Genomic DNA, 27,212 nt, shown 5'->3' on the forward strand with positions numbered 1-27,212 from the left:
GCTCCCATTGCAGAAGGGAGAGGGAGAGGAAGATGGAGAAAGAGAGAAAAGAAAGAAGGGATCAGGAGGGGGAAGGGAAGGGAAGGAGGGAATCAAGGGAGGGCAGGAAAGACCTCTAAACTTATGGTAAGTTATGGTACACACCACAGTTGTGTACCCCATGACCCATATAGGGAAATATGACAAACTTCAGGCAATTTGAGCATCAAAATAATGATGATGTTATGAGCCAAATCGTGTCCCCTCCAGATTCATATGTTAAAGCCCATATGAGGCTGTTTTTGGAGATAGGGCCTTTAAAGAGGTAATTAAGGTAAAATGATGTCAATTCAATATGACTGGTGTCCTTATAAGAAGATTAGGACACAGAGACACATGGAAAGAAGACCATGTGAAGGTACACGGAGAACACTGCCATCTACCAGTCAAGGAGAAAGGCCTTCAGAAGAAACCAGCCCTGCTCATACCTTGATCTCAGACTTCCAGCCTCAGAACTGAGGAAATAGATTTCTGTTGTCGAAGTCACCCAGTCTGGTACTTTGTTATGGCAGCCCTGGCAAACTAACACATGATGACGGAACCCAATGAATAATGTAAGAACTCCTGAGTATTTGTTGCTATAAATAAATGAATAATAAATGGGGGGGGGGAGTGCTCCCTTACAATAGAATGCCAGTAATAAACATAGATAGAATAATGTAGAAATTAGGAAATTAGAAAAACCACCATTTGATAACCATCATAGTACTTAGTAATTGATCCAAGCAAGAAATTACTGTATGCTAAAATTAACAGATAAAAATTTAATGAGATACAGGATACTTAAAGTCTCTCCTCATAAATTACTAAGGTAAAATAGTAACTTTTCAGTGGAGAAACCTGGCGGACACTACCTTAACTGGTCAAAGTTAACATCACCAATAGGAGGCCAAATTGACATCATATGCCCCTTAATATGAATCCACAGACAACAAAACATCTGAGTATTCCAGCCAAAACTGCATCGCCTGAATACAATCATGAGGAAACATCAGACAAACTCCAACTGAGAAACGTTCTAGAAAGTAGATGATCTGTTCTCTAAAAAAAAAAAAAGTCAAGGTCACTAAAGGCAGAAGCACAACTAAACCCAATGCGTGTTTCTGGATTGGACAACTGACCAAATTTGAATAGAGAGTGGATTTAACAGCATATCAACGTTAAACTTCCTTGTGGCAACAGACTGCAGTTATGTAAGAAGGCTGTCATCGCAAATCTAGTCTACTAATGAATAGCCACTGGCTACAGTTACCTCCTCCCCTCCCCAGCTATTTAGTGATGGTTCACATGAGCCCTCCCAGCTCTTCGCCCTCTCTCCCTGACATCATCCCTATCCCGGCTTCAGAGGCCTTTCCCCCTCTGCCTTTAACACTCCCTCCACCTTCTCCCGACCTGGCTCCTTCCTTGTCCCCTTCTGCGTCCTCGCTGTCCCCTCCCTGGGTCCTTCCGCCTGCGTGCTGCTCCCTTTGCGCTCCAGTTGCGCATCCTCACCGTGCGCTGCGCTTTGCGCTTGCGCGCTGCGGCCGCGGGAGCCTGCCGCGCGGAGTTGAAAGAACTTCTGTTGCCGGAGCGGTTTGCGCGGATCCGGACTCGGGGACTGACGCCCGCGAGGGGCTGGGACAAGTGGCCGCACTCTCTCGCCAGGCGCCCTCCTGCCCGCGATGGGCTGCTCCAGCAGCTCCCTCAACAAAGCCAGCGACAGCAACAGGCTCCACAGCGGTGAGTAGAGAACCCGGCTCCCCTCAACCCCCGTCCCGGGCCTCGGGCTGGCGTGGGTGGCTCCCGGGGGTCCGACAGGTGCGGCTCGTGCCCCTCCTCCGCCCGGAAGGGGGCGGCTCCTCCCTCAGGATGCGAATGGAACCCTAAGGGAGCGCGACTCCCTCCGGAATCTGAAGCAGCGCAGCTGTGCCCTAGGGCGCGGCGGTCCCCGTGCGCTCCTGCCCCACTCGCGAGCCCGGCGGTGCGGGGACCCTGCTGCCCAGGTGAGCGCGGGGAGTTGGCCTAAAATCTCTGACGCGGAGCTGCAGCGTTCTCTTTAGCAAATGCGGAATGTCCTGTCCTTGCGACAGGTGCTGTTAATCTCTTAAACGTAAGAAATTTCAGATTACTATGCGGATGGGCATTCACTCCCATCTAATAGGTTCCTGTGCTTTTGAAGAGGTTAGATTCACATTGTCTATCCTTGGCTTAAGCAGTTCTTGAAAAATATGCATGTGATAAAAAGTGGTCTTTACTGAATCTTAAACAGAAACTAAACACATTATTTTGAGCTTTTGCTATATAATAGCCAGGCTCTTGGGTAAATAGTGAAAATACAAGTGACGCTACTTTTGGATTTGAGAGTAGGAAAGACAAAACAAAAAGACAAACAAAAGTTAAACAAATGATTATAGTAAGTTTCTGACAGTGAGAAGTGCTGTGAAAAGAATGAAGGCAGATTATTCAACTAGAGAATGACTGGGTTTTAGAGCCGACTCACTTCTTAAATTTCGAATGGCTGGTGTTTTGGACAAAGCTCTGAAGTTTAAGAAAATTCTTTCAAGTTAATTTACCGTCTTCATCAAGACTAACTTTTTGGGAAATTTTATACTCTGGTTAATTCATTTTCACAAGTCTTTTAGCACCTTGTGTTATTTCAGCAACACAGAAAGGTCTTCCTCTCTGATTTTGTAGTAAGGAGCACAGGATTCTCAGGAATGGGGTTTCAAAGTTCAGGCACTGTCTAGTCAAAACCAGGTTGTGTCGCAGTCACTTTTGTAGTGTATGATATTTATTTATAACTTCATAGATAACAGAAAGCAATAAAAAGTTTGGAACTGAGCCAAATATGTAAAGCCATACATAAAGGTGATTCCAAACCCCTGGTCACTGACAACAAGGTACAAAGATGGAAAAATCCATTCCAAATGTTCAAAGCTTGCTGACCTTTTTCCTCAAGAGACAAAAGCCTCTGTCCCCCAAACCTGCTTTCAGGAGGCCACTGCAAGGAGCAATATCTTTGATGTTTTATATTTTATTTTATGAAATCACGTGGGTTTTGCATTCTGTTCCGTGATAAATCCTTGTTGGTTTCAGTATGGAAAACTGGTGCTTCAGAAAGATATACCATATTATTTTGGTTTCGATTAGCCCCTGCTATGCTCCCAGATGTCCGAGGAGTAGCATCGTGGTTTAAAAAGCAGAGCACTAAATCATCATTGTAGGTTTTTTAACTGATGAAAAACTCTGGCTGCAGGGAATGTTACTCTTGGGGAGGAGCAAAAGTATCCAGTGGGTAGAAGGAAGTTTTTAATCCTCGCAGAAAGTAATGAATGACCTTGTTTTAAATAACATTCTATCACCAATATAAATAACCATCCACATGAGTCATGCCCTTTCATTTTTTATTCACGCTTTCATTGCTGTTCTAAGTTTTCACGGATGTTATTCTCAAAAAAATGTTAAACTGCCTGACAACCAGTTTTAGTGCATAGAAAATTAATTAATATGCTGCATAAATTGCTCAACACACATATTAAATCAATCAACAGGTGTACTTTGCTTCTGATCCTCAATTAGATAGTACTCTCTTGTAATTGGATACTACTGTATGTTCATCAGCATTTCAACTCCGTGGTCTTGGAGGCCCCATAAATAATTCACTCCTGTTTCTGTAGCTCAGAATTTCTTTACACCCTATGTACAACCCTAAGCCTGTATGTATATGCTTTCGGATACAAATAGTCCAAGTTTATTGAATGTTCCATACAGGCATTTACTCACTGTACCCCCAGTGCTTAACAATGTTTGGCACATGATTGTTGAATAAATTACTTCATTTAATCTTCATAACAATGCTTTGACTAAGTATTGTGATTACCCCACTTTACAGAGAAGAGTAAATAATTTGCCCAAGGTTTCAGGATTCCTTAAGAGTCAAAACTGGGCTTTGAACTCAGGTACTCTCATTCTAGAACTTGACCTCTTATCTGTTCTTTTCCTCCTTAAACCAGTTTTTGATAACTGGGTTGAAATCTGTTTTTGCCTCAAACCACTCTGGATCCCCATAAGGTGTGTGGTCATTCACTATGTAAACAACAAAAGAAATAAAATAAAGGATGATAAAGTACTTATAATTTAACAAATGTAATTTAATATTATAATATAGTTTATTATAACACCTAAATAAAACATCAAATAAATATTATAACATGTAATACATGCATATATTTTACTAATATAAATCTGATCAATATTAAAATAAATATTTATTTATCCTTAAATAAGAGTCAGAAAAATATGAAGTTTATATTTGCTTCCAAGTTTAAACTAGGAATATTTGGAAAACATTTAACCTTAAAGATATTTCCATCAGGTACATAGATGTGGAGAAGTTTCCAGTGCCTTCCTGTGGAGATACAAATCTTCCTATCATAAGAGATTCTTTTAAATTCGCAATATCAACCTTAGAACTCCATCAGTTGCAGCTAAAATACATCAGCTAGCCTATAGACTGGATTTGTGTTTGGGCAGTTCCGCCTAACAATATTCTGTAACTGGTTTAAGAACTGTTATACATGATGCAGTATTAGCCTCCAAGCAAAAGACTCATAAAATAATTGGCTGGACTAGGTTGCCCCTGAGATCTCTTACAGCTCTAAAATCCTGTAACACTAAGATATAGAAGTGCTTGTTTTCTGGGCTCCATTGAATCAGATAGCTGCTACTGGTTAGGGAGCCAGTAGGAATAGTCCATTCTGTTGATCACAGAGATGTTTGCTCTGACCCATCAGACACTGAATCCCACTGAGCTGCTTTCCATCACCTCCAAAGATGACCCACTGGGGAAAGAGATGTGGAGGGAGGGGATGGGGACAGAGTGGGGACTGGCCTCTGGTGTGAATAATTATCCAGTGCTACTCAAAAGTGCATAACAGGGCCTGGTACATGGTAGTCATACATTGATTTTTACTGAACGCCCTGAAATGTGTGAGGAAAGAGGCTTTTCTTCTTAAAAGGACAATTAGACAGTTTGAGTTTGGAATTTCTTATGTCTGTGGGAGCAAGTTCTACATATTAGCACAATTTGTATTCTTTTCAGTGCTCTGAGGAGCTGATGAACCTGACCATAAAGATTTTGTTGATTTCACAGACATTAATGGATCCCAATGTTTCCCAACCTTTGGCATCCTAACCGTCCTCCTGTGCTACCAGCCCCCGGCTTATAGGTGTGATCACTTCTCCACTCTTTCCTGATATAAATGCCATCCGTTTCTGGCAGACTTCTTCCTGAGATTTTTATAGCTTAAGCCCCAACATGGACAAAGTAAACAGATGGTGATTATTGATTAATGCATTGCTAGGTTAATGTGTACATTTCTTCTGACAGCTGTAATCATGTGTTTGTTCTTATCTGAACTCTCACTAGCTGCTTGGAGTCCACACTGCCTAGGTAACAGGATGAGGCTTGAATTTCACAGTTACGTGAATTGTTCTTTATACTGTGGAAACACCTACAGTCTTCCACCAATGTTTTCACACAGTAACATTTGTCCTAAGTAGACAAACACTCCTCCTTTGTAACTGAAGAACAAGCATCATTAACATTAAAATGAAGTTTATACGCTTTTCTTGCAAACAGATATTATATAAATGGGATTTTTTTTTTTATTTCAAGTGCTAGAATTCTCTGGACTGAGTCTTGTGTGTCTATGTGTCCCTTGTAGAGTTTGGCACACAGAGAATGCTCAGTAAGTCTTTGTGGTAGCTCTGATTATTACACCTAGCTAATTATAATGGAATATAAGCTGGTTCCAAAAATCGAACCTGGTTCCTGTATACCTGGTTCCAAAAATTGCAAATTATTTGGAAAATGCATGCAGTGAAAAGTAACACCTCCCATTCCAGCTCCATCATCTGCTTAGTTTCAGTCCCAGCCGTGGGTACTTTTATTAGGGTTTTTTCCTTTATACATTATAAATAGTATTTTGCTCTCCCATCTTTATTCATAAACTATAGTGTATTATACCCATTATTCTTCACCTTGTTTTTTCACCTAAAAATATGGAGCTCTTTGTATAATCTCTCTATAATATAGAGAGCTTCTTTTTTCCTCTTTATCCTTGCTTAAGAATCCATTGTGTGATTTATTTAACCAGGTCCCTATTGAAGGACACCTGATTTGTTTCCAGTCTTTTCCATTGCAAATGAGGCTGCAGTGAATTCCTTTACACATATATCATTTTGAATGCTGCAAGCATGACTTGTAGGACCATTTACCAGAAAGGCGTTACTAGGTCCAAGGGTACGCACATTTATAATTTTAATAGATGACTGCCTAAATTCCTTCCATGATGGTTGTAGCAATTTTCACTCTCATTAACAACACAATATATCTTTTTCTAAAATTAAAGTCTTTTGACATTAGTACAGCCACATTAAAAAATGGACATGGAGCAGAAACCAGGGGACAAGGTAGGGGCACCCACTTGGTTCTAGGTACATTAGTTCATAATCTCATTTAATCCCCATAAGAGCCTTATAAAGCAGACATTAGTTTCATTAAATGCAGCTAGAAAACTACAGCTTGGTGACGGAGCTGGGGCTTAAGTGCAATGTGTGTACCTCCGAAGCTCCTGCTCTGTTCACAGACCCCAGTTCCATCTGGGTCTCATCCTGATTCTGCCAGAACCCATCACGTGGCCTCCACACAGGAGAAATACAGTCTGTATCTGTTGAACGGGTGGTTGGGGGAATGATCGGACTGACAGAGATGGGGAGTCAGGGGGAAGAGAGGACTACTTAGAAAAGCAGAGGGGGTGTGGGAAGCGGGACCCATGGAATAACAGAGACTGGAAGGTAACACTGGCCAAGATGGGCTTGAGAAGACAGTGTTGGGTTGTGAAGACTCTCCTAGTCATGCAGGAAAAGATCAACACGGCAAAACAGAGCTTTATTGTGTTCTGTGAAATCATGCTTCTGTGAGGTTGCCACACGTTCCAGCTCACGCATACCATTTCACTTCTGGGTTGATGTTTAACAACATCAAACTTAAAATAAAAACCTAATACTTGTGAGGGTTACTGAAAGGCTCACCAAAACTGATTTTAAAAAAACATCAAACTTGGCCAGACTTCGAATCCTGGTGTGTTAGTAGTACAGGTAATGATTCTGTTTTTTTAAAGCAAAATATCAGAATATAGCTCTCCAAGTGAGTGTGCATATCTAGAAAGTACTCAGCCTTGGCGGCTTCTTTGTGGCTGTTTGGGATACCGCTCCCCCAGGTCCTCCCCTGCTGAGGGTCAGTGACTGAGCTCCCTCCTCTCCACTAAAAGAAAGGCCCTGGCCCTCTGCTTCCTTTCCCTGTAGTCATAAGGATGTGCCATCCAATCCAGGAATTTTTGGTCCATCAGTTAATTGCCTGCTCCCTTCACCAGAACACTCCCTTGAGGACTTCTTCCAGCCTGTAGTGTTTTTGTCTTTATACTCAGTGAAAGGGCCCTTCCTGCTCTCTTCAGCAAGCAGTTTTTCTTTAAAATCTAGTCCTACAATGAGGTATCACCTCACACCAGTCAGAATGGCCATCATTCAAAAGGCCATAAATGACAAATGCTGGAGAGGGTGTGGAGAAAAGGGAACCCTCCTACACTGCTGGTGGGAATGTAGTTTGGTGGAGCCATTGTGGAAAACAGTATGGAGATTCCTCAGAAGACTAAAAATAGACTTACCATATGACTCAGCAATCCCACTCCTGGGCATATATCCAGAGGGAACCCTAATTCAAAAAGACGCCTGCACCCTAATGTTCATAGCAGCACTATTTACAATAGCCAAGACATGGAAGCAACCTAAATGTCCATCTACAGATGACTGGATAAAGAAGATGTGGTTATATTTATACAATGGGATACTACTCAGCCATAAAAAATGATAAAATAATGCCATTTGCAGCAGCAACATAGATGTCCCTGGAAAGTGTCATTCTAAGTGAAGTAAGCCAGAAAGAGAAAAAAAAAATACCATACGGTATCACTCATGTGGAATTGAAAAAAAGAAAGACAAATGAACTTATATATAAAACAAAAACACACTCACAGGCATAGAATACAAACTTGTGGTTGCCAAGGGGGAGGGAGTAGAAAGGGATAAACTAATAGTTCAAGATTTGCAGATACTGATGGGTATATATAAAATAAATAAGCAAGTTTATACTGTATAGCACAGGAAACTATATTCAATATCTTGTAGTAGCTCACAGCGAAAAAGAATATGAAAATGAATATATGTATATTCATGTATGACTGAAGAATTGTGCTGTACACCAGAAATTGACACAGCATTGTAAACTGACTATATACCTCAATTTAAAAAAAAACAAAACCCTAGTCCTGAAGGGTCCCTGCGGGAGGAGAACATTGCGCACTTTGCAGACTGCCCTGACTCATCTGTCTGCTCAGCCTTGCCCTGCTAATGCTGCTCTAGTCTGTTCTGGGTGACAGAAATATGTTTGTGTTGTGTGTGTCAGAGCCTCCCAGCCAGTGAGAATGGGGTCCAGGGTGCCAGCATCCTCCCCAGCCTCTAGGGCAGGCGAGCAGGGTCTGGACGGCCTGAGCCCTCTGGTGCAGCTTCCTCCAGTCTTCCCCACGTGCTGCACAAACACCGTATTCCGTGGATTCTGTGATACGAGTGAGGTCAGAAGCCCAGGTCTAGACATTCCATCTGCTCTGTTGCCTTTAATCTTAGTACTCTTACTGAGAAGTAACATCTGCCTTCAGCCAGGCATCGTTGAATTGTTCTCCCCAAAGCACGCTCATTGCTTCTCTCTTTCTCACGGTTGTTGGAAATGATAAGGAACTTTTCCCCCTACATCTTCTTACCCTTTTCCATTTTCCTAGGACTGATAGGAACCACATATTTCTTTTTGGCTAATTTCCTTTGTTTGCCCTGGGGTCACTTCTACAGACTAGATGATTATGAAAGGCTATAATTACCTGTATACCTTGAATTAGTGTATGTGTGTGTGTGTGTGTGTGAGAGAGAGAGAGAGAGAGAGAGAGAGTGAGTGAGGGCACACATGAGAGAGAATTTCAACATGCTGAGAGACAGTATAGAGTTCTGATTTAAAATGTGGATCTGGAGGTACATTGTCTGGGTTCAAATCCTGGTTCAGGGTCATTTGTTAGTTGTGTGACTTTAAGCCACTCAGCCTCTTTAGGCCTCAGTGACGTCACTGTAAAATAAGATTAACAATAGCTCTTATTTCGGAGAGTTGTTCTGAGGAATAAATGAGTTAATACATATAGTGTAGCTGAAGTATAGCCTAAATATTACCTACAACAGGGGTCGGCAAACAGGCCTGCTGGCCAAATCCAGCCCACTACCTGTTTTTGTAAATAAAGTTTTATTGGAACACAGATGTGCCTGTTCACTTCCACATTGTCTAAGGCTGCTTTCTCACTACAACGACAGATGCCAGAGTTGAGTAATTGCAATAGTGGCCCTATTGCCTGGCAAAGCTGAAATATTTATTATCTGTCCCTTTACAGAAAAAACTTGCTGACCTCTGGCCTAGAATCTTGTCCAGTAAATAAATCCTCAATAAAAATCATCTGTCATTAATATCAATTGTAGTAAATCTTAATTTCTCTTTATTGCTTTTCCAAGATCAAATTTTGAGTTTTTTCCTCAAAATCAAGTTCTAGATCTCTGAATTTGTTGACTTCCTGCTTGTTTTTTTCTTTTTAGTAAATTTGTTAAAGGAAAGTGACAAAAAATACTGTCGGTAATAGCACAAGTGGTACAGAAATATTCAAAAATCAAAAGTGGTTATGTGAATGGCTGAAGTTTATGAACCAGTTTTTCTAAGGTGTCTAGAGCTTATTTTGCTAGGTTACTTGCTCTTGTACTTGTCCTACTATAATTTTTAAAAAATAGACTTAATAATAGTTTTAAATTTACAGGAGAATTAAGATAGTACAGAAAGTTCCCATATACTCCACACCCACTTTCCCTTGTCATTAACATCTTACATTAGTAGGGTACACTGGTCACAAGTAATGAACCAAGTTAGATACATTATTATTAACCAAGGTCTGTACTTTGTTTAGATTTCCCTAGTCTTTCTCTAATGTCCTATTTCTGTTCCAGGATTCCATCGAGCACATTATATTTAGCAGCCATGGTCATGTCTCCTTAGACTCCTCTTGACTGTGACAGTTTCTTAGGCTTTTTGATGACCTTGACAATTTTGAGGAGTACTGGTCAGATATTTTGTAGACTGTCCCTCAATTGACACTTGTCTGATGTTTTTCTGATGATGGAACTGGGGTTGCGGGTTTGAGGGAGGAAGACCACCGAGGCAAAGTACCCTTCTCACCACCACGATGTTCGAAGGGTACATGTTCTGAACGTGACTTGTCACTGCTTCCTCAACTTCTCTAATCCTCTTCCTGCAGACTCTGAAGCTTGACGAGGTTGAGAGTACATGTTTGTTTTATTCTCTAATCTTATTGATATCTTCCAGTTTAATCATTTCCATCATCCGTGGCCAAACATGCTTCTCCTATAATGAAAGAATGCTCTTTGTATGCTCTGCTTTATGAAGAAGAGGGGTTCGTTCAACTCAATTTTCAAGTGTCTGTGCCAGAAGCCCCGTGCTGGCCTCAGTGTGCATAGGCCTGTGGGAGGAAGACTTCTGCTTTATTACAAGTGGCTTTTCATTCTGGGGAAAAAAATCCCCCGCTTCCCTTTATGTGAGCAGTACTAACCATGGAAGCAAAGTCATCTGAATTGCAGGTGGTCCCCTAACCTGAGAGAGGAGTAACAGCAGTCAGCGAAAGACCTGGGGTCACAATCCTCCTTGGTTTGCCCATCGGTCTTTCTAGAAGTGGGGGCTCTCAGGCTGCACTAACCACCCAGGCTTGAGGTCCAAATATCTTATGTGACTACAGCTGCTCTGTTGCAAAATTTAAGTATTCCGTCCCAGCCACAGATTTGCTAACTGCTGATGGGAATATCCCTTTTCTAGCACAGACACCTGCTCTTGGCTGTAGGCAACTTTGTATCCTGACAGAGTCAGGCACAGACCCAGCGGCTAAGCCGGGAGAACAGCCCCTATGTGAGCATCGACATAGCCCCCTGCCCACAACTCTTAGAGTGCAAGGGCAGCAAGTATTAACCTCCACTTCAGATGAGAAATTTGAAGATCTCTTTGTCCTGACCGAGCCAAGGTAGAGGCTTAGCAAACCCCATCAGTTCTGTGAAATGCAGAAAATCTTGAGAAAATCTTGCTCCCCGGTATGGAGCTGCCTGAGACCAGCTCTGGCCCTTGCCTCATTGCTGAAGCAATATACTCCCCTCATCGCTTGTGCTGCTGCCCGTGGCGGGCCAGCCCCAGGACAGAGACCACGCCCCGTGTTCCAAGGTGGGCAGCACCGCCTGTGGAGAATAAGGAACACTCGCGCCCATCAGTTCCAGGTGCTTGTCGTCCATTTTAGTTTCTCCTGATTCCTTTATGCCTTTCCCCGATAACCCCAGAATGCTGCCACGGGTAACCTAGCCATCTGGGGAGCTCATTAAAAATACCGATTTTTGGTTCAGTGGATCTAGGGTAGGGGCCCGTGAGTCAGCACTAAAACAAAACCCCCCAAAAACTCCCAAGTGATACTGATGGTGGAGGTTCTGGGACCACAGTTTGCCCTAAAGCACCTAAGTCTTCAGGGTACAATCTCACTTCCTTGGGCTCAAATCTGAGCTCTGCTGCTCTCACCTATGCGCCCCTCCTAGGTAAAGGGCCTTGGCCTTCCTGTGCCATGTCTCCTCAGCTGCATAATGGGGACAATAATGGATTTACCTCGTGGAGTTACTGGGAAGATTGAATGAGACAATCCCTATAAAGCTCCAGGCACAGCGCCTCAGTAAATGTTGTTTTATTCCTAGTGAAACATTGTGGGCGCTGCCTGCTTAGGCTGGGGAAGTGTCACTGTTTGTACATGTCAGAGACATAATCTTCACTTTCTCTGTCTTCTTCCTGGTTCATTGAGATGTCTTTGGTTTTGTAGACTGGATTCCTGTCCAAATGTTGGGCCCACATGTGCCAATCATGGCCATCAATCAATGAAACTTGTCTTTTTAAGTAGCAGATACTGTGGATAATTCCAAAAGTGATGTTTTATGCAATAGCTTCTTTAAAAAAAAGAGTTTATATCATAGAAGTCTAATAGGAACCAAAGAAAATGGAATTGGAAAGTCATATCCGAAGGAGGTGACTATTTGCCATGGCTTGATGACTGGCTCTATAGCTCTTAAATGTCAGCCTCTCCCCAGGCAGAAGCCCCTGTCTCCATGTGTGCTCATCAAGTGTTCCAGAGTATCTTCCCACCTACAGGTTCTTGTTTTACTATAGTTAACGTTCAAAATGAGATATACCTTCAAACTTTATTGAGTTTCCTTGTGATGTCAAAACTAATTTTAGATGTGTAAATTCAGGTAGATCTACTAAAAAATGGAAAGTGGCTTGTCTGATTTTTATTTGCCCTCTGTAGGATTTTTTTGACTAATGGTTTCATACTTCAGGTACATGGGATATCGCTTAAGTTCACTTCTCCTCGGAATGAGTGCCTTTTTAAATCTATTGACAGATAAGGGGGAGGGTATAGCTCAGTGGTAGGGTGCATGCTTAGCATACACAAGGTCCTGGATTCAATTCCCTGTACTTCCACTAACAACAACAACAAAAGAACGTGTATTGACTGATAGAAAGCACCCTTGGGGATTAGCATTTTGCCACAGCACACGAGGACAGAATTTTTGCATACTTTGATGAGGGAAAAGGGCAAAAGCATCTTGAATAGCACCACGATTAGCCCCACAAATATTTGTTGTTGTGGCTAAATAAATGATGGAATGGAGTTGAGGAGAAAGCAAAGATAGCAAATGAGAAGAAGGTGAGTGGACTTTTGCCCTGGAGCTGACTCATGCTACATCCCTGGTTCCCAAAGCTCAAAAGCTGCCCGAACCTAGAAATGTTGGCAGCAAGGGAAAATACCAGGATCCCCTTTCTCGTTGCTTCTCTAGAAAATCCAGCAGACAAGCCAGTGAGGTCTTTGGGATGACTGGTATGTCCCAGCCGTGAAATAGGAAAAGAGTGACCTCAAGTTTTTCTCCTTGCTGGGTAGAAACTTTTCATTTTTGATTAGGGTAATGAACTGAGTAGAAAAGCTTCCACCATAATGTGAATGTCAGGTATGTTAGCTCTGGTTCTAATCCCTTCTGTAATGTTGCCCAGTATTTAATTTCTTTTTGTGCCCATCACAACGGTGCTTGCAACAAGGGTTCTGTTAGTTCAGCTGTCACAACAAATTTGTGCATGGATCAACTTACAATAGAATCCAGAGAGATAATGAGCACCAAAGGATTCGGCCCAGAGCCGTGTATGATTTGATAAAATGTAAGGTTCAGAAAACAGACACATCCTTTAACAACTTTCAGATGTGGCAGCAATGCAATGCATGTGCCCACAGTATTTATTACATAATAATACAGATTAGGCATAGGATGTCTCCTGTTTGTGGACAAAAGATCTCACTTCTTTTCAAGTTAGAGTACTGGAAGACATGGTGTAATGCCGCCTTCTCCCTCAAGGAGGTATGTTGGGGAGTCACGAAGCCACGTGGACAGTGTGGAGATCCTTGGGTCAGAGGTCACGCACAGATACCAAGTGGGGCTTTGTAAGGGAAGTAGCTGCTATTGAATTTCCCCGTGGACAGTAATCTCTAGGATGGCAAGGATCAGGTCTTCCTTGTGAACTGCCGTAACCCTTGTGCTCAGCCCAGAGCTGGCAAATAGCAGTGCTTGATAATGCTTGATGAATCAATGAAATTAAAGCCAACACACAAAATGAAACGTATTTATTTATATAAAAACTAGCAGTGGCCTTTTTATAAATTTTATTATTTATTGAAGTGTAGTTGATTCGCAATATTAGTCTCAGGTGTATAGCAAAGAGATTCAGTTATACATATATAAATACTTCAGATTCTTTTCCATTATAGCTAATTAGAAGAAACTGAATATAGTTGCCTGTGCTATACGGTAGGTCCTTGTTGTTTATCTATTTTATATGTTGTAATGTGTATCTGCTAATTCCAAACTCCTAATTTATCCCTCCCCTCACCTTGCCCTTTGGTAACCATAGTTTGTTTTCTGTGTTCTTGAGTCTGTTTCTGGTTTGTAAATAAAATTTACATTTTTTTTTAGATTCCACATATAAGTAATATCATATGATACTTATCTTTGTCTGGCTTACTTTACTTAATATGATACTCTCTAGGTCCATCCATGTTAGTGGTAACGTTTATTAATACGAGTCAAGTCTGGTCAAATCATGGCTGACACTCTGACTACGACTCCATTATCTGTCAACGACTCCATTATCTGTCAACAGTCAGGATTTAAAACTTACGGTAACAACAGAATTTTATAGGTCAACAGTGACAACTTTATGGTGTTTAGGGGACTGTTTATGCAAGCTCTTGAATGCTGCAGTTCTTTCTTTCTGTCGCTAAATTAGCTATAATTTGTTGACAGGGCCATGCCAGCCCACAGAGGACCTTTGTGAAATTAGAAGAGAAACCCCCACCGTTGATGCACGCAGCCTTGCTGGTGCGCACAGGCTGGAGTTCACGCCTCCCCGGCCCCTTCAGCAGAACACCCCCCTGCAGCCAGAAACCTGAAGAGCGCAGCTCTGCATCCCTGTCCCTGTTTACTGAGCACCTTCTCACGGCACCCACCATGTCGGGTAACTACACACAGCGCCTCAGAAGTATCAGTTATCCTAACCAGCCTGAAACACAAAGATAATATCCCCATTTTATAGATAAGGACACTGAGGTCCAGGGAGGTTGGTAACTTGTCTAGATTGCACAGTTCAGTAAGTGGTGGGATCAAGATTCACACTCAACATCAGAACAGTCTGGAATGCCCTGCTCCAGCCGAAGAGGAAGGAGGCCAAATGGATCCAAATCTTGTACTTCCTTTAGCTGCTAGGGATAAAAGCATTCCGAGGAGGGAGGAAGGAAGTTTGTGGGCACCGTAGACTTGATTGTTGTGTTCTCTGAGAGATGGTTTGAAACAACTGTTTGTTTCCCAACCCTTTTCACTTATTTACTCTGATCGTTCTTCTTCTCTGAATAGGCTCAGAGAAAAGTACCAGTAATAGAATGAATGGAATTTTCTTCCTTTTCTTTGTGTCCACCACAGCCTCTTCCTCTTTAGGGCCGTCAAGTGGAGTGTCCCACTCGCGAAGGCTAACTTGATTACACTCAGTGGGTCCCAGTCGTTTGCTGGTGCTTTCCAGGTACTAACTCATGTGATCCTCACAGCAGTGCTCTGGTCCTCTCCCCACTCTGCAGATGATGCAACTGAGACACAAAGAGGCTTAACAAGGCGAGTGAGTGGAGGAACCAGGATTCACACCCACTACATTAGAGGTGTCATTTTCAAGGTCATTAGATCTCTGTCCTTCCTTTTAGAGCACCCTCTTTATCGTGTAAGAGAAAAGAAAATTTTGAGTGATCAATAAGATGCTATTACCTCCAAAATACATGTATTTCGACACTCAGAGTGCAGTTAATTGACATGAATTACAAAACGAGTGAGTCACTACACTTTTAGCATTTTCTCTAATTTTAAAGATGTTTTAGCTTTTGGGGGGTTACCCCACAAAAATTTTATAGACAGTGACATTCTTTTGTCATATTTCCCAGCTTGGTTCACTATTTTCAGGTTGCAGTATTAAAATATTATATATTAAGGACATTTTTCTACTTCAGGTATACCAGCAAGATTAGCAGAAGTATATCAGAATGAAAATTGATACTGTGATCACGGGCATAAACATTCTAGTTATGGCAAAAGTGGACAGATCCCTTGGACACTTAAAACACCATTTGTGGATAAATACATTTTTACAAAGCTTTTTTGGGGGAAAAACTTGACTTAGACTGATAGCATAATATATATATATTTTTTAGTATAATGTATTTTTCAAAATATAAAATTGAGTGGCTATGGTTTGGGAACGTCAGCACATTTTTTCCCTCATAGCTTTCTGCTCTAGAAAAATGGTGCCATTAGAACACACCCACAGCTGGCACAGCTGGATGAAAATCATTCATCTCATTTAACTGACAGTACTGATCACTGTAATAACTATTTTACCAGAAAATATAATTTGGCAGATATCTATGATTAGTGTAATAATACATTTCCTTGTCAATTCCCTAAGGCAACCATCACCTAAACATCCTTTTTTGTGGTATCTAAATGAATTATCTTGTCATATGAATTTCTTTACAGACCTGAGAAATCACTTTTGTTAAGCTGCCTCGTGTGCTATTAATTTGAAGACGTGGTACATGATGAGGCTGGAGTGGGAGGTAAAGGATAGCCCTCCTCCCAGTTCTGTCCTGTGGACCCTGGGGCCTGCAGCTGTGCCCTGTGTCTCATAAAACCCTCCCTGAACTCTGCTTCCACAGCTTCAGGCTCTAATTCCTCTCCACTGGGGGATTCAAACCCAGTCCTGGAAGTAGGGTGGGAGACTATTTGATATGAAGAAATGTATTAAAAAGAGCAACAATGGTAGTGTATTGAATGAATGAGAATACAGAAACTAAGGAAGTGAAGACCCATGACAATTACTAACTCAGGGAAAAACAAAACATTGTTTACAAAGTACCAGTTTCCTACACAGCTCAGCTCTTCACAGTAGACATGTGTGTTATATGTACATATAACTGAATATTGATATAACCCAAATAACATATTTACTATTTTAAATCATTACTAATTGACACAATATTGTAAATTGTGACTATACTTCAATAAAAAGTATATATAAAAATAGATGCATATATATAAGATACAACTCTAAAATTTTTTTTAAAACTTCATTACTAATATGCAATTGCTGAATTGAAAGGAGATGTGAATGTGTGATGGGAGAGGGTGAAGGGGGATGGAGGTGGAGGAAAAAAGAGCTAAGTCTTTATTTTCCTTAGCAGTAGTTAATTAAAAATGCCCAAACTGAAAAATCATGAAGTAGCACTTCACTCAGAGATATAGAAAAAATATGTCTCCAAAACAGCTAGAAGAATGGAAATATTTGACCCTAGAGAAAGGGAAATGGGAGAGGAGACCCGAGGCTTGGTTGTGTATCTTAACTTACATTAGAGAAGCATTAAACTATATGCATATATAATTGGATCAGGGTAACTTAGGGAAAAAAGAACAAGAAAAGAAGAAAAACTATCTTTGGGGAAAAAAAGGTAGAAGAGGAAATACATCACCTAGAGGCCCATTTGAACATGTTGCTTAATTTTCTTCCGGTATTTTCCCCTCTGTTTTTCCTCCATCACTTTCAATAATCAACACTCTTGTAATCAACGCTGTATGTAAAACTGATAGCTAACTTGTTGGGAACTTAATTGCACAACGGACCCTGTGCTAATACATACTTTTTATGCATTGTTTTATTTGATTTACCCAACTGTGAGTGCTGATTTTTAAACTATATAATATTTAATGTTTATCTTTATATTAATACTATAAAAATAATAATAATAAACTATTAATATAATTTATTTGATATAATATGATATAAAATATATAATACTTTTTTTAAATTTTAGCATAGGGTCTTCATAATCATCTTTTTTCATGGTACAGTAATATTCCAGCCAGCAGACTATTGATCTTTTCCCCAAATTATTAGACTTTTACACTGTTTTCAAGATTTAGCTGTTATAAAGAATACTGGGCTACTGTACTTTCCCCACAAAGCATTTTCCTAATGTTTATGCTTTTAGGATAAATTCCCAGAAGTCAGATCACTGGCTCAAAGAGTCTAAACATGTGGCCATGTTGCTTTCTTAAACTGTCCAGAGCACTCCTGCATTCATTGTTTAATGTGACATGGTGCCCCTGCAACTGACATAGGTGGGCCGGATTCGCTGCCATTTCACAGACATAATTGTTGGAAGCTAAGTTCCCAAGGTCACACAGTTGGAGGAGGAGCCAGAATTAAAATGCGTGTTTCCCAACTCTCTCTTGATTTCCCTTCCCACTGGGGCCCCCAGAAGAAAGGAAACTCAGGCTGGCCTGTCCCTGCCACTTCCTCTCCCAGACATCTCAGTCTTTACCTAATGGAGCTTCTCTGTCATGGGGCCCTTTCCTCTCACTGAGAGCCACTCGGCTTGAAGGGGAAGGTAAGACCTCTCTAGCCGCCCAGGGACCACACACGGTGAAATCTACCCAGCCTAAGGAGGAGAGAGGGAGGGACAGAGGAAAGAACATGAGGAAACAAAACATACTAAATTAGAATATGGGACAGGAGCCATGAGAAGGTGCTCAAGGAACAAACAGGGAAAGAAAACTGTTGGGAGGAGGGTATAGCTCAGTGGTAGAGCACGTGCTTAGCATGCACGAGGTCCTGGGTTCAATCTCTTGTACCTTCATTAAAGAATATATAAAATAAATAAATAAACCTAATTTTAAAAAACCTGTGACTTTGGAGGACCTTCATGGTTTTTGTCTTGTTTTGTTTTGATAAAGTATTTGAGCTGAAAATGAAAGAGACTCAACTTAGGGTGAGTTAGGGTCAGGTGTGGCTCTCTGTACTCACTTGCCTTGAACTTTTAAATCTACTTCTTGAGAACAATATACTTTCTCAGGATAAAAACGAAACACTAATTTGTATTTTTCTTCCTTTCAAATGAGTGAGAAAAAGTAACTTCAAACATGTATTTTTCAACCACAGAAGAAAGTGAGTCCTGCTTTGTCCAACCAAAGCCACGTACACTGGGGAGAGAATCTACTTTATATGGCAAGGTACAAAAGGAAAGCCTTCCTCCACTGGAAGAGCACACGGTTTCTGCCGTGTCTACAGCGAATTGTGTTAAACCCCTCGGAGAACAGCCCCTGGCAGAGGATGCTGCAGACACACCAGGGTCCACAGAAGGAACTCAGCCCCCAGAGGGACTGAAGGAGTCTGGGCCACCTCAGCTGGGTGGCAAAGATGATATTGCAGAAGCAGAAGAGGAGAAGGACGTGGAAGCAGCGACAGAGGCTCCGCCTTTTAAAGGAAGTGCTGAGGCTGACCCTGTAGGAGCAGAAGCCAAGAGTCAACCTCTGAGGACAGCGGGAGAGGGGGCCTCCCCCGGAGCAGTGGAAGGTACTGAGAATCCACCAACTGCCACAGAGGTGGGGCTTCTAGAAACAGCTGAGGAAATTCCACCTCTGGAAGCAGCTGGAGAGCCACCATCTCAAGAAGCTCTGGGAAAGGATGAACAGTCCCAACTCCCAGAAACAGTTCCCAAGGAGACAGAATCCCCAGAAATGTTGGAAGGAGGTCTGCTTGTGGAAACAGCTGAAAAGCAGCAACTTCAGGGAACTTTGGGAGAAGACAAAGAGTCGCCGCTTGTAGAAACAATCCCCAAAGAGGCGTCTCTGGAAGTTTTGGACGAAAGTCAGCTTGAGGGAGCAGGGGAGGAGCAGCAACTTCAGGGAACGCTGGGGAAAGATAAGCAGCCACGATGTCTAGAGACAATTCCCAGAGAGGATGAAACAGCAGAAGTCCTGGACAGAAGTCAGCTTGTGGGAACAGCTGGAGAGAGTGACTCACTCCACAAAACCCCTGAAGGTCCAGGAAACGTGGAGCAGATCCAACCTGAAAGAATAGCTGGAAGTCTGGACCATCCATCAGGAGCTCTAGATACCGGGGCAAACGTGGAAAGGATCAGGAGAAGTCACACTGACGACGGAGACCAACATGTCGAAGGTAAAAGTTATGCTGTCCGGGATCCAGGTTGTTCAGATGTGCTCCCTAAGAGGTCATCTCTCGGGGTAGGGTGGCTGAGACACACACACACACACACACACACACACACACACACACACACACACACACACACACCCCCCACACACACACACACCACACACACACACACACACACACACACACACCACACACACACACCACACACACACACACACACAGTCACTGAAGTATCTGTTTCAGGTGGTTGAAGTTCATTTGACCCAAACAAAAAACCTTCCATACCTGAAAAATAGGCGTTTGGCTTTCCAGCAAAAAAGTTTTAAAGCATAGTCTGTGTCCAAATTTTTAACCTAGAGCTTCATCAATGAGTAAAATGGAATATTGAAAGCGTGTTAAATTTCTGAATTTTTCCAAGTTCACCCCCATCAGGCCCCATGCGTGGTATGAGGATCCAAAGTAAAGGTGGTCAGTGGAGGACCTGACTTTTTAATGAACAATACACAAATACGATGGCTCTTAGAGCGCCAGTCTTATGCTGAGAAAATTACTGTCAGTCTGCTCCTGTCTTCCTGTAGTCTTTTATCTTTAGGAGAAGACTAGAGAGAATTTACTATATCTTGGCATGTGGTGTTTTTCAAATGTGTTTTACCAGCATACAAGTGGTATCTGTACTGTTCTTTATTGGAGTTATACTAAAAAAAATTCTTCTGGAGCAGGATTTACATTTTGGTAAACTTTAGCTTCATCCTGCAGTATAATCAAGTGACACGCTCATCCTTCTCTTAATCCTCTCATTTATTAATGCAGCATTTTTTAAAGTACCTAATCATATGCTAGGTGCTCAGTGCAGGAGTAAGGGGTAGTCCCTGTTCTCGGGGGTTCACAATCTAGTGAGAAGAAGACAGAATTGAAACAAAATACCGCAGTCTTTTGAGGTTAGTGCTGTAATGAAGGTGTGTGAAGGTGCTCTGGGAACAACAAGGGGGAAGCAAGTGAGAGCATGTATTTGTAAGACCAGGTAAACTCAGATCTTGAGAGCCCAGGACAATGACAGGGAGTGAAGTGAGGGAAACATGCAGCGTCCTGGGGAGCCCCGGGGACCTCGGTGAACAGGAGCACAGTCCTCTCGAAAGAGGCAGCTGCTTCTCAGCTCCACCCAAAATCATAGGGGCCAATGTTGCCCAAACTGACTTCTTAGGGAAACAGATTTGTATGTACAATGCCCAGACTTTTATTTATTTACTCTTATTTTTAAAATTTTTATTTGTTGATTCTCCCTGATAGTTTACCATATAGCTCATCTTTAGAATTTAAAGGAGTGCCTTTTTCTTTTTCTTTTTTTTTTAAATTTTATTTTTATTGAAGTATAGTTGACTTACAATGTTAGTTTCAGGTGTACAGCAAAGCGATTCAGCTAAACATATACATATATATTTTTTTCAGATTCTTTTCCATTCTATGTAATTACAAGGAACTGAATATAGTTCCCTGTGCTATACAGTAGGTCCTTGTTGTTTATCTGTCTTATATATAATAATGTGTATCTGTTAATTCCAAACTCCTAATTTGTCCCTCCCCCATGCTCAGACTTTGAAATGTTTGCAGTCTTTAAATGTTTAATGATTATCTTCTTTAAACATCATAATGGCCAAACAAGACAGGTTTCTGGGCACCCTTAGACCACCTTTGATTTAGATATAAATGGAACTTTCTATTTGTAATATGTTCTGCTGTCATTTCTTGGGTAATTCTGCGTCCTGATTTTATATAAGAGAATGCCAAGACTTGGAAGTGGTAAGTGATATCGGCCCCTGGGAGGATCTGAGAGAACCAGGATGACTGCCTTTCTCGACATCACCAGACAATCTTACTGTTTAGACCTAAAGTGTGAGAGCTGCCCTGTTGGAAACCAGCTGTGGGGCACTTTATTGTTCATGCTAAATGAGAATCTCTTAATAACGCATTTGGTTTCTTTTCCAGGTGAGACAGGAGAAAAGGTTGAAACGGAGATGGAGAATGAGAACGTAAGTGAAGGGGCTGAAACAAAAGAAGAGGAAACAGGAGAAGCTGTGGGTCTTTCAGGAGCCACATAGATAGACGTGGTGACGGCAGGGTGAACGGACACAGTGGGTTGTAATAGAGGAGACAGGAAAACGCAGTGAAGCTTGTGGTTACAGACCTTCTCTTTCAACATCTACATGTTTTATACAGGGAATGTGGTTGTCATGCTCTTCATTACATTGTATTCCATAAAACTGCTAAGCTGTAAACAGTTGTCTTAGCTACTTAGAATAGTGATACATTCAAAACTACAGTAGCCAGAGCCAAGATCAACTGGGTGTATGTTCGTTTAGGAGTGTGAGGGCGTTCTCTTCATCGTGGCAATTGGTCCATTCAGTGTAGAAATGAGACCCTGAAAAGAAGATACAGACTTTTAGGTCTAGGTGGCTGGAGAAAGGAGTTGGCAAATTTTAGGGAGCTCATGATAATAAAGTCACACAGTTAGAATTCAGGTGGAATAAGAATCATTGACAACAGCAGGGCAAACTACACCTAGTATTTCTTTTCTGTCACAGAAGCTCAAGCTGGTAGGATCCTGGAGAAGCATGTCACCTAATTACCTTCTCACCTTAAGTCTGTCTCCTACCATGGATCCTTACTGATCATGATGTATTAAATATGCTAACAAATGTCATGTCATAGAAATGCAGACTCTGGTGCTGCTCCGGGATTAGGCTTTTTCACCATGAAAGGCTACACATTTTTTACATGCCATCTTGAATCAGCTGTTGATTTTACAAGTCTGTGACATGTTTTAATTGATACTATCCTTTTGACTGACATTAAAAGCATTGCAAATTAACTGACTTTTGCATGTATTTCAGAGGCAACAAACAGCAAGAATTAAAACCTAGAATTGTTGCCTATATGGAGTCTGTTCCTTGGGCCCTGTTTTTTAATTTTATTTTTCTTTAGATTGCTGTGATTTAATATTGGGCAATAGAGGTGGAAAGGAGCTAAGAAATCAAGATTTAAAAATCATTTATAGTATTTCATTAATGTTAAAGTGATGTACCATAGAGAAGTCACTTTTCAAGAATTCCTCCAGAGTTGCCAAGGGATTTTGGTAAATGATTATACGTGAATAATAGTAGTGATAGCAATCTGGCCCTCCAGTGAGTGCCTTCTGTTTATGAATATCAGGATAGAATTGCATTCTGGGAACATTTGCTATCTTATCTTATTTGTAAATATATAGTTTAAAGAGAACTGCTCAGATGAACTAACTAGACTCTTATTTTAGCTTGTATATTAAACTGAATATTAAGATGATGTAATTAATTTTAAGAATATAGGAGACAGGGAAGAATTATCATCTTTACTCTGATTTTAATGTTAGTTTTTGTTCCTGACTTTCAAGAGTTGAGGTAGACAACAAGAGAAGTTACTTGAGTACATGACCTCGTCCTTTCTGCAACGAAAAGAAAGTGGATTACGATTTTATCAAAGGGGCAAGGACTTTTATGTACTTTTGAATTCAGGCATTTAGCACTTCTAATAGAACATAATAGGTGCTTGATAAATATTTATTGAATCAACTAATGAGTAATAAATACCAAAGATTCCCATTTACATTTAATTCATTAAAAAATAATATATTTAAAATGTGAATTTGTATGACCCTAACATTTTCATGCCAAGGCTGCTCAAGCTTAGTAACAAGCTATGTATTTGGTGTAGTCCCAAAAACAGCAATAATTTTAGGTCAGAAAGTTATATAAATCAGAACTGATATAATATCTTTCAAGCTACATTTTGTCATCTAAACGTGTTTTTCCTGACCAAAGGTATTTTTATATAGATGTTGAGGAAGTAGAAAATGTCAGAGCTGTAAAATATGAATGACCATCTTAAAAAGTGGAATTGTACTTTGCATCAAGTACTGAAATAGTAGAATTGATTTACTCAGTAGGCATAAAGGTCCATTCTGTGTCATTGTGTGGATTTTTTTTTTAAATCTCTAACATGCTAAAGAGATCTATTCAGAACTCATTCTTGAAAGAACTTCTCAAAAGCATTATTATATAATTATAAGGCAGAAGTTTTCAAATTATTTATTAATCCCATTATTTTCCATTAATGACTACAATCATTTATTCTCAGAAAATTTTGGAAATCTGTATCAATTTCTGATACTTTCTGTACTTTTTAAGAAATTGTTATTATTCTTTTAGATAATATTAGTAAGTTTTTAATTCAAAACCCATAAAGAAAGTGGAAATGTTCCATAATATTTGAATAGTCCAAAATTAAAATATGCCATCTAAAATAATCTACTAATTTATTTTCTAAAACAAAATTAAAGTAATAAATGCCTATAGTTAAACTCAAATACAGAAAGGTATAAAATGGGCAGCGAAGCTGTCTCTCCCGTATCCTTTAGTCCTGTGAAAAGATGGTAAAGCTTATTGTGTTGACTTCCACAAGAAGATAAGGTATATGCCAGGCCGTATGGATATGCTAAAATGGAAGTGTATGCTTATATATCCACATTTTAAAACACAAATGACAATTTACTTGGCCCTTCCATTGTGAAAAGTGCATGTAAAACCACTAATCCATCCTTTCCTATGTTAGGATTTTTTCTTTTGCCTTAAAGTGATATGATAGGCTTATCATAGCAAAGTGCATTCTGATCCTAAGGCCCCAGACTCAGAGGAATTCATCAGTTTTGCCTCCAGATTCAAAATGCACGAGCAGGGTGAAAGGCTTGAGCTGTTTATAATGAATTAATAGGAAAACTACCATCAGGGCGCTGTACAGCCACTTTATAGTCCAGTTTGTGTTCTGTTAAGATGATCAATGAGGCAGAAAAAAGAAAAAGATGATCAAAATATGTTCTGTATCTAATTGGGAGAACAAACGATTTGTCAGCTGGCATCCCCAGAGTGAAGTGAATGTTTGCATTTGCCAACAGAGTCAGTTGCAAATCTAGGAAATCTCCAATCCAGATTCCAAAACTCTTGGCCAGAGGTGCTTTGTACCCAGTCTCTTGGAGGACCCACAGGTTAGGACTGTTTGGCCAACCTGTGACCTCTTTGCTTTTTCCACTTAAACTTTGGAGTAAGAGCTCCTAACATAGCTAATAGCCTTTAAGCAATCAAAACACCCACATCACTCTTAACAAATGCTGTATTCCACAGTTGGTCTTAAGAATGGCTTTTGAAGGAAAAAAAATTTTTTTTTTACATTTAACTAATCAAAGAGTGTTCAATGGTCAAATAATCTGTGCTGTTTTGGAAAATACAATCACTTGTTAGAGCATCTAACATTACAAGCATCTCATTTTTATAAAGCTAACTTGGTGACCCAATTCTGAATTTTTTCACAAATGCCAGCGATGTGGACATCATAAAGCCATTCATGTAGCCCACATGCATTTGTCAGGTAGAAGGAGAATGATCCTCTAATAGCAAGGCATGGCTGTGTGTGAAAAGTTGAAACCATTTGCTCACAAGGTATCATTTAATCTAAAACTTTGTCAGTGCCTCTCTCCCCAGAGTTTATAAAGTGAACGAGTGGTTGGTTGTAATCTCAAGGTTTTAATTGCAGAAATAGAGTCGGTGTAATCTCAGAGAGCCGTTGACAGGTATGGAATTTCTCTTTTCATTTCTTTGTACTATCAACAAAAGTTAGGGAACTCCTCAGCAGTACTAATCCATGTAGAGTCAAATTGAAGGCCTTTAGCTTTACTTCAGAAATAGCATTTAGCAAGTGTATTGGGTAATATTTGAGATATTGCAGGCTTACAATTGTACCATAATTGTTATGCTTTATAGTGATATTGATTTTTATGATTATAATATTGATTTCTGCACGTAATAAAAGACATCTCCAGATACCAAAGCCAGGCTTTAACAGCTTTTGAAGGCAGAAGAAGGGCTCGTCTATATTATATTAATCTAAATTATCATTTCGTTTTAAAAGTGTGCAACTGACATGAATAAACACACCACTGTATCCACTACTAGGGACAGAGATCTGAAAGTCTCTCTGGTTTCCAGAAAAGGGGTTCTGAGAAACCAGTTAGGGACAATAATTTTGGTTTGAAATCTGCCTCTTTTTTTTTTTTTTTTTGTAAAATGTAGCTAGTTTTCAAATTTTTCTTAATAAAGTAAAAATAACTATAGCAACATCATCCATACTATCATGTAAATTTATGAAAAAAGTAATGCTTTTTATATTAAATTGATTCATGTGACCCTGATTCCAAATACTTAAATTATTCAGTGATGAGGAAAGAGGCTTTCAACAGTAGCTATCCTGATGTAGAGGGGCTTTGGGCTGGGAGGGTTTCAGCCCCAGCACCTCACTGGGAAGTCACAAGGTCCGAAAGTGACTTTTCCAACCACCTTCACACTCATAGCAATTCAGTGTGAGGACAAACTAAAAGTCATTTCAGCTAATAGTTATTCAGTGGATTAGTATGGATTTGCTTCAAGTTTTCTAAATACCAGAGTTTTGTTAAAAAGGGTTTTTTAGGGGGAAAACCACTGCTTTTGTCTAAGTACTTGAATGTGACACAGTGATTATTTAGGTGATAATTACAAGGGAGAATTCTTTTATCATTAAAATAATTTTTCTCTTAGTATGAAATGAATACACGTTCATGGTAGAAACTTCAGAAAATATAAACTTTAAAGGATGAAATCTAAGTATTATACATAATTCAGTCAGTCAAAAAATCATGTTCACGTATGTGAGGGATTGTTATTATTTTAGTGTTGCAGTAGCAAGTTAGCCAAAGCACAAATATTAATAGAAGTCTAAGTCTATTGAACCACTAAGCACAGCATTTCTGGATTTCCCTCGTTGGAATCTGTTGGGGATAATGGGTTGTAGAATGTTCCAATAATACTTGTTCTATTAGTAAATATTGATTAGTGCTATAGAGAGAGTAACTGTACCCAAGTATTTTAGCACTCAGCTGACCACAACTTCTGATAAATAATTTTTTGATCTCTTAGGGGGAAAAAAAACACTGAGTGAGCTTAATATTTTATTTAGAGTTATTTTTAATACTTTCTAATTGTTGACCAAATGGGAGAGAAAAGATTGTAAGCTCTTTAGAGAGCAGGAAAAGTGCCCTGTAGGGCCTGGTACAGATTTGGCACTCTAAATGTTTGTTGATGACAAATGCTCTTTATTCTTATATAATCATGATAATTTACTCAGAACTGAATATCGTTGGCTATCGGAAACTATGGCCAAAATTTTTATAAAACTCTTTTGTACTGCTGGTTCAATATTTACAATGTTGATTGAGTATGTTATTAGAAATAAAGTGTTTGAAAGCTTT

The 27,212-nt window shown here is 40.3% G+C and overlaps 1 protein-coding gene across 1 annotated transcript; it reads left to right on the forward strand.

Moving 5' to 3' along the window:
* The first annotated feature begins 1,470 nt into the window (after positions 1–1,470).
* ERICH5 (glutamate rich 5) lies at positions 1,471–27,212 on the forward strand. The gene is made up of 3 exons (XM_010955760.3): positions 1,471–1,758; positions 18,833–19,852; positions 21,833–27,212. The coding sequence occupies exons 1-3, from the start codon at positions 1,701–1,703 to the stop codon at positions 21,943–21,945; spliced, it is 1,191 nt and encodes a 396-aa protein (XP_010954062.2). The 5' UTR covers positions 1,471–1,700; the 3' UTR covers positions 21,946–27,212.

This window comes from Camelus bactrianus, chromosome 25, assembly GCF_048773025.1.
Source record: "Camelus bactrianus isolate YW-2024 breed Bactrian camel chromosome 25, ASM4877302v1, whole genome shotgun sequence".
Classification (NCBI taxonomy): domain Eukaryota; kingdom Metazoa; phylum Chordata; class Mammalia; order Artiodactyla; family Camelidae; genus Camelus; species Camelus bactrianus.